Below are 14096 nucleotides of genomic sequence, written 5' to 3'. Positions count from 1 at the left end.
CTCCTGTCACTCACCACCTCCACTGGGTCCAGAGGGCATCCTAGAACAGAGCTGGCCCTTCGGATCACCCTGTTCAGTCTCTTCCTGTCCCCAGCAGAGATGCTGCCGCCCCAGCAGACCACACCATAAAAGATAGCAGAAGCCACCACAGAGTCATAGAAGGTCTTCAGGAGTGGGCCCTCCACTCCAAACGACCTGAGTCTCCGCAGCAGGTACAACCTGCTCTGCCCTTTCCTGTAGAGGGCGTCTGAGTTATGAGTCCAGTCCAGTCTGTTGTTCAGATGAACACCAAGGTACCTGTAGCTGTCCACAGCCTCAATGTCCATACCCTGGATGTTCAGTGGTTGCAGTGGAGAATGCTTGTGCCTGCGGAAGTCTACCACCAGCTCCTTGGTTTTACTGGCGTTGATCTGGAGGTAGTTCAGCTGGCACCAGTCCACAAAGTCTTGGGTCAGACCTCTGTACTCCTTGTCGTCCCCATCAGTGATGAGGCCGACTATTGCAGAGTCATCAGAGAACTTCTGCAGGAAGCACTGGGTGGAATTGTGGGAGAAGTCTGCAGTGTAGATGGTGAAGAGGAACGGAGCCAGAACCGTTCCCTGTGGGGCCCCCGTACTGCAGACGACCCTGTCCGACACACAGCCCTGAGTCCTCACATACTGTGGTCGGTCGGTGAGGTAGTCCAGGATCCAGGTAGTGAGGTGATGGTCCACTCCAGAGTTCTCCAGCTTGTCCTTCAGAACCGAGGGAAGAATGGTGTTGAAGGCACTGGAGAAATCAAAGAACATGATTCTCACAGTGCTTCCAGCGGTCTCCAGGTGAGCGAGGGAACGATGTAGGAGGTGAATGACGGCATCATCCGCTCCAATGCCAGGCTGGTAGGCAAACTGAAGTGGGTCCAGTGATGAGCTTGTTAGGCGCCGAAGCTGAGCCAGGACCAACCGCTCCAGGGTCTTCATCAGGTGGGATGTCAGAGCCACCGGCCTGTAGCTGTTGAGGTCCTTGGGGCGTGAAGTCTTTGGCACTGGTACAACACAGGAGGTTTTCCAGAGCTGTGGGACTCTTCCCAACCTCAGGCTCAGGTTGAAGAGGTGCTCCATCACCCCACACAGTTGGTCCGCGCAGGACCTGACGACCCTCGAGCTGATGCCATCTGGACCCGCTGCCTTCTTGCCATTAATCCTCCTCAGTTCCCTCCTAACCTGGGTAGGTAGACCCCCTATGAGGAAGCACTTTGGCAACAGTGGGAAGGAAAAACTCCCTTTTAACAGGAAGAAACCTCCGGCAGAACCAGGCTCAGGGAGGGGCGGGGCCATCTGCGGACCGGTTGGGGTGAGAGAAGGAAGACAGGATAAAGACATGCTGTGGAAGAGAGCCAGAGATTAATAACATCAGCAAGACATTTTCATGGATAGAACTGCTGTCCACTGGAAGTTTTCTCTTGTCCAGACTAATCTCTGTGAACTCTAGAGATGGCTGTGTGGGGAAAATCCCAGCAGATCATTGCTTTCTGAAATACTCGGACCGAACAACCACTCCACATTCAAAGTCACTTAAATCAGTTTGAACTGAATGTCACATAATTCAGAATGTACAAAATCCACAGTTTGGATACGTTTGCCAGAAATTTGATTCTGATGAACATAAACAGTTTTTACTGAGGATGAATGTGAGTGTAAGACGTAATTTGTGGCAAATGTGTAGATTAAACACTAAATAATAATAGAAATGTTTCGTTCAGTGTTGGTGAGTTTGGGCACTGAGATGATTAAAAGGAGAGAAACAGAAAATGGCCACAGTCCCTCAGCTTTGTGTATCTTTTATTATTTGTTTTCCTCCCCTTTTGTTTTGTATCCCTGCTGATGGAGACCGCGTGGGCGGCTTCTAAGATCTCTGTTGAGCGCTGAGTGGACCTAGCTCTCATCTCATCCACTTTCGCTGAGGATTATCTGCCTCTCCCCTCGTCTCTCTCCATGAAAAGTCGAATATTCTTTCAAATAGATGGCCTTGCATATATCCCTTAATAAGCACTAGTTTTGGCCGCTGGATTTTTAGTGGCTGGCAGTTGTTCTGTGCATGCAGAGGTGATGCCGTGTTTGTGCACTGAGCAAAAAATCATTGCGAGGTTCTTGTGCGAGGCAAATATTAACATACACAAATCCTAACGTGCAAGGCGTACAGGCACGCCACCGTTACTTTCACCTTCCTCCTCTGCTACCATCCCTCCTGCGCTCAGATTGACAGCTTGGGCGAGGAGGCCAGCGGAAAGTGGAGGGAAGGAGGAAGGAGCCCCCCCCCCATCTGAATAAATGAACAGGCAAATAAGTGAGAGCAGGACAGGTAATGGAAGTCAGAAAGCAAGATGGGAAGGGAACCGTAAAGCCAAGTGATGTAAAGGGCGGTCAATAATTGAGCAGGCCTTTTATTATTGATACCAGCTCCTTGTGAATTCATAAGAGTCTGAGGGTGGGGCTGAGCTGGGATTGGTACCGGGCAGCAGATACAGTATTTTGGTGCTCGAGTGGGGGGCGGTTAAGGTTGTCGACGATGAGGACGCCCAGAGACCTGAGAGGGTATGTTTGCATGCAAATTCAAGGAGAGACACGTCCACAAAGGCTGCAGGAGGGTCAGAAGGTCACAGTCGAGAAGATGATTAAGGTCAATTTATGACGGTGACAGGTTGACGGTGACCAAAAAAATGATTGACGGGTCCCTTCCTGTGTGTGTGGAGGACACGCCGATAGGTCACTCTGGGGGGTGACGCAGCTCAAGTTCAAATTTGAGTCTGTCAAAGCAGAAAGGAGAAAAATGGAGGTGTAGTCTGCCTTAAAAAAAAAAAGACCTTGAAGAATCACCTTGTTGTTTTTATAAATACGAACTAATTTCTGTGATCATTAAAATTCTGGATATATTAAATTAATTTGCACCCACGTAATAAATCTGTAACGACTGTGTTTTGAATATTTTGGGGTTATTAGGTCATTAGGCCTGTTTTTATGCTTTTAAATTGGTTCTTTAGTTTATTTATGCTACAAATAAGCAAGACAAATTGCAATTGATGCACTGTTTGGGCCTTGGTGGCTAATTTTCTTTTGTACACGCTGACGTCTTGGGGCGTGGGTGGGCGAGGGTGGGCAAGCTGTAGTTTTAGCGGCTTTCATGTAATGTTGTGTTGATGGTTGCCTTTAGGAACTTTGTTAAAATTATATACTATATGTTAAGGATGTCTCCTTTGAGTGAATTAGATTTTTACTCAGAAACCGGCACTGCTGACATAAATGCAGGCAGTCTTCTTTTCTGCCATCCTGCCACCTGGAGATGACTGGAATAGCAAGACGCCGTGAACAGGAGCGCGCACTGTGTCATGTGAGCATGGGCGTGAGTGTAAAACGGTCCGTTTTAAAATTTCCGGAGCAAGGCGATGCTCCACAATGATTTATCTGGTGACAAGAGAGGGTACCAAAAACATTTTGCTCTGACGATTAAGATGAACTTGGAGCTCGTTTGAGCAAATTAGATTGAACAGAAAAAGGAAGTATGTGGGCTTTGTGGTTCGCTGACCAGCTTCCGTGTTTTGAAGAATATTTTTAGTGTCAGTCTTTCCATCACATACGCCTCACTCTATGGTGTGTGTCAGTGGTTACTGACCTTTTTCATCTGACATACACCCACAGCCCTGTCAGATGGATTCAAGAACCCCTTCATCTTCACTGTGCCTCATGTTCAAAAGTGTACAGTTGAACTCTTTCTTTAAACTGGACTACTTTCACTGTACCATTTATCAGTCATGGTTGGCAAAAATGTCTCAAGAATGCATCTGCTATCAGTTACTACTCCATTTACCAACTGTCAATAGTGACCCAAGTAAACTATAGATGAGCCGAACACTGTTTTAGCCAACAAACTTCCTGCTTGCCCATACTTTTAGCAAAAGGTTTACAGTGGTCCCTCGCCATAACGCGGTTCAACTTTCGTGGCCTCGCTGTTTCGCTGATTTTTTTGTGCACTTTTCCATGTTTTTTTTTGGGTTTTTTTTGTTTTTTTTACAGCGCATAGTGTTCTACATCCTAATTGGCTGTAGACCATTGTCAATCAATCTCGTGCCGTGTCTCCTGTACAGTGCAGAGTGCGTTCAGCTTGTCAAATTTACATAAATCTTCGATCTCTAGCAGTGTGACTCTGAAGTGCTGCACTGTGTGTTTGTAAGTTTTCTCCCCAACAAACACAACAATGTCCACGAAACGTTTTGCACCCTTAAAGGCAACCGCAGGTGTGTCTGGTTTCATTCTATATAAGACTTATTTTTCTAGAAGGCTTGAACTTTGAGAGCGTTTAAACAAGAGAGAAAAGTGTGAACATGTTCATGCCTGTCGCGGGTTATTTTTGGAACGCAAGTCCTGCGATAAACGAGGGACCACTGTATCTCACTTTTTGTCCTTTGTGTGTAAATCTCAAGTTATCAGTGCCTTCCTTTTTGTATCAATCTTTTGTATCACTTTTACTTAACTGTTCTTTTGTATCTTGTAGAGCCTGTCCTTTTTAACACCGATATCAAAAATCTGATATCGGTGTTAAACTCTGATATCGATCTTTTGATATAAAAATCAAAAGATCTGTTTTTTTGGGGTGGGGGGGATTTCTCTGTATATTTTTTGTGTGTTTATGTACTCGTTTACATCAATCGATTGTTGTGTGTTTCTAACTGAGAAGTTGCAGAGTATCCTCCAGTGTGCAGTTTTGAAACTAAATAGCTACTATTGGCCGATACGATACATCAGGTAATAAATGTGTCAGGCTCTATTAACATGGTTGCAAATCACTTTTTTTGGTTGTTGTATGTACTATTTGTGAAAATCCAGTATCTCTAAATGTTAAATCAATCAATCAATCAATCAATCAATCAATCAAAAAAAAAAAACCGATGTTTCAAGTCCAACTTGAGTTATACCATCCAGGTTGTTGTGATAGTGTCCTTCAGCTCATCTATGTTTTTGGTTCTGGTGTTTCTTATGTTCTGCTTGACAGTACCTCACAGCTTTTCTGTGAGGTACTGTCAAGTACCAACCTGAACCTGAACCTCATATAACCTCTGTAAGGTTAGGGTCATGTGACTTGGCTGGCCATTTGAGCACAAGCTCTCTGGGCAGGTGCCAAGTCCTGCTGGAAAAGGAAATCAGGATCTCCATAAAGTTCTTCAGCAGATGAAAGCATGGCTGGCTCTAAAACCTCCTGGTATACGCTTGCTGCGCTGACTGACACAGTTGACCAAATGCCACCAACACCAGCAGATGACACAGCACCTCACTTGTAACAGTTACAGTCGTTTTCCTGAAGATTTCCCTCATGGAGGCTCTTGATGCACTGACTCCAGCCTCAGTCCACTCGGCATAAATCTCTTCCGAGTTCTCGAATCAACTTTATTCGGCGGTCCTCTCGAGGCTATAGTCATCCCTGCTGCTTTTGCAGCTTTTCTCACCCCATGTTTCGCTTCAAGTTAACTTGTAATTACTATGGTTCAGTACAGCTCTCTGTGAACAGCCAGCCTCTTCAGCAGTGACCCCCCCATAGCTTACCCTTGGTGTGAAGGGTGTTGATACGTGTCATTTGGACAAATGCTGTCCAAATCAGCAGTCTTTTCTGTGATTATGATTGGTTGCGAGTGCTGAATTAGACTGAGACATTCACAATATTTAATTTACTCAAACTCTAATAATTTGAGATACAGGATTTCTGATTTTCATACGTTTTTAGGCCTAAATCATCAAAAATAAACAATAAAAAGGCTTGAAATATTACACTTTATGTATGGGATATATGGCAGCTTATGTTTTTTGAATTATTTTTAAAAAATTGTATGTTTAGATGAATTTTAGTCATCCAAACAGTGAGATGTCAGTGAGCCTCCTCTCCTTCACTGGTTCAGCACACGCTGTTCTTCTTTGGATTTCTGTTCACTTTGACATTCTTCAAGGGAGACACTGAGTCCCCGCTAGCTCCAGGCTATTCTACTTTTTAAAAAACGAGATGTGGCAAAAAAGGGAAAAAGATGAATTTTCCCATCAAGGAAATCAATAAAATTCGTTCATTGGCATGCTACAGCAGTTTGTTAACCTCTTTCAAGCATTTTCATTAGTCTGCATTTCCAGTTGCAATAACTTTCATATCACGATTCGTGCAGTTTCCTTCCTGTTCTTAGCAAAGAAATGTAACGGATGAAAAAAAGCAAGCCGAGAGGATGTTACACCAAGCGAAGGTGTTTCTTCATCCTGAACATTTGAGCAAAGCACATTAAACCCATGCGTGAGGTATCCAAAAATACATTTCCTGAAAGGGGCGGTGTGACGCCCCCTTTGTGACCACACACAAATGTTTGTGGTTATTCTGAGAGCATCATTTAATCATATTATATTCCGATAAACTGTCATGCTGTCAGTGCTGCTTTTTGCTTTTTTGCTTTTCGTATGATGAGTTGATGCTTTGCACATTTTCACTTGGAGGATATTTATATTTCAAAAACATACAGTAACTTATAAATTCTTTTTTAGAGGACAGCATTGCTGCTTGCATAGTGTTCATATCAGCTTATAGAGTTTTTTAAATGCATTTCTTATTCCGGCTTGTGTAGAACAGCTACCGCTGTGGGTTCTGCTTTGGACCTGTGATGCGAGTCTTTGTGTGTGTTTACAGTCCTTTGGTATTTCTTGTGTTTCCACTTTGCGGGCTTTGATAGCACCGTGTCTTGGGCGGTGGAGGGATGGGCTTTACAGCGTGTGCTTCATGTCTGCTTTTATGTTTGCTTGAAAAGTTGCAGAGGAAGATATCTGAGAGGCCTTTCGAATACATCTTTTGAATGTAAACCCTGTGCGGAACATGATGGAGCACACTATGTTTGAGCCATTTATCTGCACAGTAATCCAGGGGGATTTACAGTAAGTCCTGTCCCGCTCAAGGACACTGCTTGAAGACTCCAAACTGCGTTAGATGTGCCATTGATGGGACAATTGACTGTTTGCTAAACCCGTCTTTCCAGCAGCAATTGTCTAATGATAGCTACCCGAAGAGTCTAAGGCCTGTAAAGCTTTAGATTCCTTTGTTTGCGTTGTGCTGCGAGACAATCTGCAATGTCTTCTTTTGTGGTTTTATCAAATCCCCAAACAGCAAGAAATATAAGAAATTGACTGATTAATGTGTTTATCTGCTGCTATAGGACTCCTATATCCTGCAATCCTGTGAAAAAGTGCGCCCCACTTTTAGTAGCAATGACATGAATTTACTGGAAATACTAGTTTTCTGCATGACTTTATCACTGTCTCACTTGCTTGTGGAGGACTTTTGGCCCGTTTGCTTGTGTTCATTTATGTTTGGCATTTGTTCATCCAGAGCTCTCCTCAACAAAGTCGTTCATCATCTTAACGTAGCAGTAGCTGCTGTTCATTAAAAGTGGTCAGCATGTGGAAGTAACAACCTCTTAAGTCTCTCTTTGATGCAATGACATGGCAGCTTTTTTTGTTTTTTTGAAGATATTAATAACTTAAAGTGGTTATCACATTTCATGAAACGGAGCGTTTGAAACGCCTGAGCGGCAGTAGATAAGGATTTGGACATCGACGAACAATTTGAACCCCAAAATAAGAATTTCAGAAGAAGCGATACTCTTAAAGCCAAGATAAGCTGCTCTGTGAAATATAGTCACTCCTCTTTGTGACTTTCTTTGTTTTCTTCCAAACTTGAGACAAATTAGAGTATTCAGAGAAGTGTGGCTGCTTCTCGTTAAAACCTTTTTATCGTATATTTTAATTAGGTGTTGTCTTGACTGAAATTATCCCTGCCACATTTTGCTTGAGGCTTGCAAATCTCTGAGAAGCAGCTATCTGTATCTCCACTGCTAGCACTTTTCAGCTTTGCAGGATAGTGGGTTTTTTTTCTCCTTCCAGCGGCTGAGTTAATTTTCACCAATTGTAGCTCATCCTGTGTTTCAATTACTTTTCCTTTCAGGCTGGAGTTTTCTGTATCAGTATGCAGCGGAGGTTTAGGAGCCAATGTAGCTCACAGAACAAATGCAAAAATGATGAGTTAACACTATGATTCAAAGACTTTAGGATGCCCTGATCTCTTTTTGTCTGGTTCTCTCCCTGGCTTTTCTTGATTTCCTTCCCTCTTGTATTCACTCCTTTACACGCTCACACTTGTATCCACATGCACCATCTGCCTCCCTTTTTCTCTCGTATCTGTCTCTCACTCATGCACGTGTCCACAGGGGAGCGCCAGGAGTGGATGGAAACTCTACAGACGGCCACGCGCCCCCCCGCCTGTGGCTCCCAGAAGCGCTCCGGCACCCTCCCTCACGCCTCCTCCACAAACAAGCGAGGCTTGCTGGAGCTCCGCGGTTACAAAGGCAGAGTGCTGGTGTCCCTGGCGGGGAGTAAAGTCAGGCTCTGCAAAACAGAACAGGTACTTCCAACACCGTCGGGACTTCCTCTCTACAGAATGACAGCTTCCTGTTTTTTGGGTTTTTTGTTTTTAAAAGGGGAAGATGAGAGCCTATCTGAAGCAGTGGTGGCAGATGTGGAAATGCTCTTGAATGTGTAATGTGCATAAAGTAAATATATTTGCTTGAAATTGCTTTAGGGTACACTGAGATGCATTGGGCTCTCTGGAAAGACTGCTTATAGCCACGTTGACCCAAAGCTCAATCACAGCCACAACGGGCTGAAGAAGAAATGATACAAGACGAAGAATGTAGGGAAGTTAAAGTTGACGTGTTGTGCATGTAGCTGAAAATTGAAAATAGAAGCAGATGCTGAAATGTCTTAAGCCTGTGTTCTTTTAAATGTCCAGCAGAGGGCAATAATTCTGTTTACATGGTTGTATGAAAGTATGTTGGAAAACATCTCAAATACTCACTTGAGTAGTTGATACATTTGAGTTCAAGCAATAGTTATGAGTCTTTTTGAATGCACCATGACATTTAGGTTGTGAATTGTGGCTTTCATGTAAGTGTTTTTGGTTTCTCAGTCAGCTCCACCCTCTGCTTGTAACATCAAGTTTTGAAACAGAATGATAGCTAAGGCGAAAATGTTTAGTTTGAGGCTTCGTAAAGCATCAGGCTTGTAGACTTAGTGACCAGTCTGCAGTCTCCTCATCACCAGCAGTTTCAATGGGACAGAATGCACTCATTCATTAGCAGGAATCTGGCTGCATAGAGAAATAAGGTGCCACACTGAAAACCTCACTATGAATACGCTTTGGTTGCTAGTAGGTTACCGCAGTTACCTGTAGTTAGCATGAAAAATGCCGACTTGTCTGCAAACGCGTGCAAACGAGTGGTAGTGAAACTGTGAAAGTGTGATGCATACTGGACGTTCGCCTTCAAAGTAGAAGTTGCGCGTGTTGAAATGTTGTGGTTGCAACAATAAGGCACAACCTTGACTTTAAAGGCCAACATTCTGTTTGTCATGCCTCACTTTCAAGTTTCACTGCAGCTCGGAGAGAGCGCTTAAAGACAAGATGGTGTCTTCCATACAAACTATGAGTTACCATGGCAACCTGCTAGCAACCAAGGCAAAGCACGCTTTATGCAGCTGAAGTGCTCTGTTCCCACATGTCATCAATCCATGTGGGAACAGAGCCTTGTTTAACCCATTGGTAAAGATGGCTAAGTCCATCTTTTATATACAGTCTATGTAATATTTACTATGTAAAATATGGCCTCTTTAGGCAAATCTACTTCAGTGGTAGAGCAGGGCGATATGGCCAAAAATATTTATCACGATATATATTTGAAAATTTGCGATAACGATATAACTGACAATATAATTGATGCGAGACAAAATACAACTCCACAACATTACTAGCGCAAAAAGACAACCTTCCATTTATTTTCACTTAAACAAGAAGCTGGTTTTTATGTACATTAAAGCTTTATAAAAATGTAACAGTGCAAATGCAAATTCCTTGCTGAAAGTTTAACCAAAAGGCATTTCCAGTAGAAATGGGCTGACATATCCTGAGCATAACCATGTATAATATCCACTGAAGTTAAAAAGAGGTGCTTTGCAACATTAAACTGCAGTGCGCAGTACGTATTTTTTGGACCATAAGGTGCACGGGATTATAAGGCACATTAAGCGAAACAAAGCAGTCAGATAAATCAAACTTTCTTAAACTCATTCTTCTTGCTTCCTCCACTTCTGTACCATTGATTCATTAATGCTGTATTCTATCACAGCTGCTCTATTCCCATGTTGTTGCAGTATATTAATGACTAACCTTGTATTGTGGATGGATTATCTCAGTTGTTCTCCTGACTGAAGTTTGGTCCGTTTACAGCATCCTGCCATGCGATTGCATTTGTCTCTAACTATCAGGAATGTTAACTTTTATAAGTGAAAAAGTGTTAGTGTTTGTCCTCCAGCTTCACTGTTTATGTTATGCTAACATAGCTGTGTCGCTAGCGATCACGTAGCACATCATTATATACCATGTCACTACCCGATCCGTACCGGAAACCCGATCGGTACCCCGCATGCGCGAAAGGTTTCTACTTCCGGTCGTAGCGTTTTACGATAGTTCTGGGTCAGAGTATCTGTCTGATGTTAAGAATAACAAGTATATCTTAAAATGTTTGCAATAATGAAGCATTTCAGTACAATGTAGACAAAAACGAAAAATAAAAAGAAAGTTACGGATCAGGACTCCCCGATCCTTACTGCGCATGTGTAAAGTCTGACCGTACAAATCGGGTCTACCCGATCCGTACCGCGCATGTGCAGATGTTTTCTTCTTCTTCTGTTCATTTAATGGCAGTGTACTCCCCAGTGTACGAGGATACCGCCACCTGCTGACCGAGCGAATAAACCCTATTATAAACTGAATTAGCGTCATTACAAACGTGTGTTAAATTTGATTTAGCGATAGTCGAGTGTGTTTATGCTTGTCTGTGAGGAGAGGATTGTTGGAATAGTGATGATGATGTCCGCTATCACTGTCAATTGTCAGTAAACACTTCATCTGGCTGATGAATCTACACGTGAGATATTACAAAGTCTGCATTATTAACTCTGTAATTAGGCGCCATTCTTCTTATTTTACGGTGCTGTTGATCAATCGGGGGACACTCTCTGTTGAGGAGAAAAGCATGAATTTCTTTGTATACGGATTATCCATTGTTTAAATGTCCCGGGCAGTCGAAAAGGAGGCAGAGCTGTTGAGAAATGCTAGGAGCTAACTGGGCGCTAACCGTATCATTCAAATATATTGAATGTCGCAATGTTGGCAAAGAGAGGAAGTGACGTAAGATTTGCGCATGCGGGGTACTGATCGGGTTTCCGGTACGGATCGGGTAGTGACATACCAGCTAGCCCAACTTCAGTAACCCTACAAACGTCACTGCTGTTTAGTTTCCTGTCTTCATTTATGTTGGAAGTGATAACAGAGCTGTACGTTTGAATTTTTTCAGAAATCTCTCAGTCAGAACATGCTATATCATGCTTAGGTAACTAGCGAAACTAGCGAGCTAACTTCCGCTAGCTTCCTGCTAACTTCTAACTCCGTTAAATGTAATAACTTTTGTTTTCATGGATGCCTGGAAGTTAAACTTTATAGTTACACCTGGTAAAGCAGCAATGCTGATCGTTTTATTAAAGATGAAAGAATTTAGACAGTTTTTAACTCTCAGTGATGCTGCAGTGTTGTTTGACCTGAAGCATACAGAGTTTAGGTCCCAGATTACTCCCAGATTTAAGAGCATCTTAGTCCGACAAATACGACAATAACGACGGCCGCTTGCATGTTCTGCCAAAAAACGTGCTTTGTTGTGTATCTGACGGACAAACACCAAACCAGTTCCACATCACTGAAGTTGCACCATTTTTACAAACCAATTCTGGTTCATTTGTTTCACTCAACAATCGGCCATGTGCGTATGAAAACAAAGGCACTGCGCATGCGCGTTTTACTCCCATTCTATCGCGATATTTCATTTTCCTATCGTTGCCTAACATTATACCGGTATTACCGTGAACGGTATAATATGGCCCAGCCCTATTCAGTGGTGCTCTTTAAATCCAGGTTAAAAACTCGCTCAGTGGGTAACTTTATTTATTGTATTTATTGTTCTCATTGTACTTTTTATATTTCTGCTGCACAACACTTTGGTTGGCCATGTGTTGTTTTTAAAGTGTTACATAAATAAATTCTGGTAAATAATTAGCAGAAGGAAAAATCTAGTGTTTGTATGTTATCTTTAACATCCACATAGTGCCTCAGTGGATGTTAGTGATTGCTTTAAATTTGCAGGTTTATCGAGTGTGGGGACCTTTGAGGCGATAACTAAACACTCATTCAGATATTTTAATTGGCATTCATATGATTAGTATGTTATTGAGTGCATGTGTCGGGGTTTATTTGTTTGTCTAAGTCTAATTAAAATTCTCACATAACAGGCACGCGTGGCAGGTTCACGGCATTTTGGAGGATAAGTACATCCACATATTTTTAGCCATACAGACATATTGGAGCTAGCATGTGCACTATGATTCTTTCGATTGTTTTCTCTTCAAAGTATGTTCTGCTTATTGTTTTTGCTCATTAATTGTTTTGGATGACATTTTCGCATACAGCGTTTGGAAAACATTTGAAGAGTGAGACAAAGGCGGATTTATAAAGAAGACGGTGGTTTCCTCTTCGCCCACCTCTTCCTCCGCCAACTACCGGCTGCCGTGAGAGCTGTCCTCGCAAACTCCCCACTTCTGCCTGCAAAGGATTATCGCTCCCTGGCTGAAGAAGCGGATTGCATTTTCCTGGCTAGCCGCACTTTCGACGTTCACGCCCTGGCTACGGACTCGCCGGCGGCACCTTCCATGCCTCCACCAGTATCCGCCCCCTTGCTGACGGCAGGGATTGCTACACGCCGGCACCGCGGACAGAGCATCTGTTTCTACCATCAGCGTTTTGACGACAGAGCGCGTCGCTGCCTGCCATGCCATCGCTCGAAAATCCACCGGCACACACAGGCACCCCTCGAACCTTTCCGTGTCCCGGGTAGGCGTTTCGATCACGTTCATGTGGACCTGGTTGGTCCCTTGCCGCAGTCACAGGGTTTCACGCACTTTTTGACTGTGGTGGACCGCACGACCAGGTGGCCGGAGGCGGTACCCCTGGCGTCCACGACAGCGGTGACGGTGGCCAGGGCATTTTTGTCAACGTGGGTTTCACGTTTCGGGCCTCCTACTGACATTACCTCAGACAGGGGCCCCCAGTTTGTTTCTGAACTTCGGTCTGCTATGGCTGACGGCCTGGGAGTCAAGGTCCACCGCACCACAGCATACCACCCGCAAGCTAATGGGATGTGCGAAAGGTTTCACCGGTCACTTAAGGCCGCGCTCCGGGCTTCCTTAACAAGTGGCGAATGGGTCGACCGTCTTCCGTTGGTTTTGCTGGGATTGCGTAGCGCGGTTAAAGAAGACCTCGGGGTTTCCCCGGCTGAACTGGTCCTCGGCCAGCCTCTCCAGGTCCCCGGGGAATTCTTACCTGAGAGCCCTCCCCCATGTTTCGATACCTCTTTGTTGCCTTTTCGCCCCCCAAGGTCCTGTGCACCACTGCCTGCCTGACACTTTTGTTCCGAGTTCGTTGGACTCTGCTCGTTTCGTTTTCGTCAGGCACAATGCCCATAGGACTCCGCTGCGTCCGCCATACAGGGTTCTTAAACCAGGCAACAAACATTTCATTTTGGACTTTGGCAGTCGGCAGGAGGTTGTCTCTGTTGACAGACTTAAGCCTGCACATGTTATGCAGGAGGATCAGGTGGTCCCGGCCCAGGCCCCTCGCCGCGGCCGCCCACCTGCCACCGGGCTGATGGATTCTGTTTTTCCCCCCAGGAGCGACCCAAAATCAACGGAGTCCGAGTCGTCTGCAGCTTTTTCTGACCGCCAGTGCCAGCCTCGCTCCCGGGCTGGGTTGCCCTCTGTCAATTCCCCACCCCCCCAGTTCAGCCGTTCCGGCCGTTTGCTTAAGCCCCGGGTCCTGGACTAGTTCTGCTGGGTGTTCGGGGGGGGGGGCATGTGTGGTGGACCAGTAGAGGGCTCCACTCACACTCA

General features: G+C 44.4%; 1 protein-coding gene across 2 annotated transcripts in view; it reads left to right on the top strand.

The window, feature by feature from the left end:
- The window catches only part of arap2 (ArfGAP with RhoGAP domain, ankyrin repeat and PH domain 2), a 176039-nt gene that overhangs the window by 34245 nt on the left and 127698 nt on the right, over window positions 1-14096 (top strand). For both annotated transcript variants that reach the window (XM_085399672.1, XM_085399662.1), the window contains exon 9: window positions 8258-8451. In XM_085399672.1, the coding sequence (XP_085255798.1) occupies window positions 8258-8451 (194 nt within the window). The remainder of the gene's footprint in view (window positions 1-8257; window positions 8452-14096) is intronic.

Source organism: Rhamphochromis longiceps, linkage group LG3, assembly GCF_057381845.1.
Source record: "Rhamphochromis longiceps isolate RC_006_pf linkage group LG3, R_longiceps_female_GT1.1, whole genome shotgun sequence".
Lineage (NCBI taxonomy): Eukaryota > Metazoa > Chordata > Actinopteri > Cichliformes > Cichlidae > Rhamphochromis > Rhamphochromis longiceps.
This window is presented reverse-complemented; position numbering and strand designations above follow the sequence as displayed.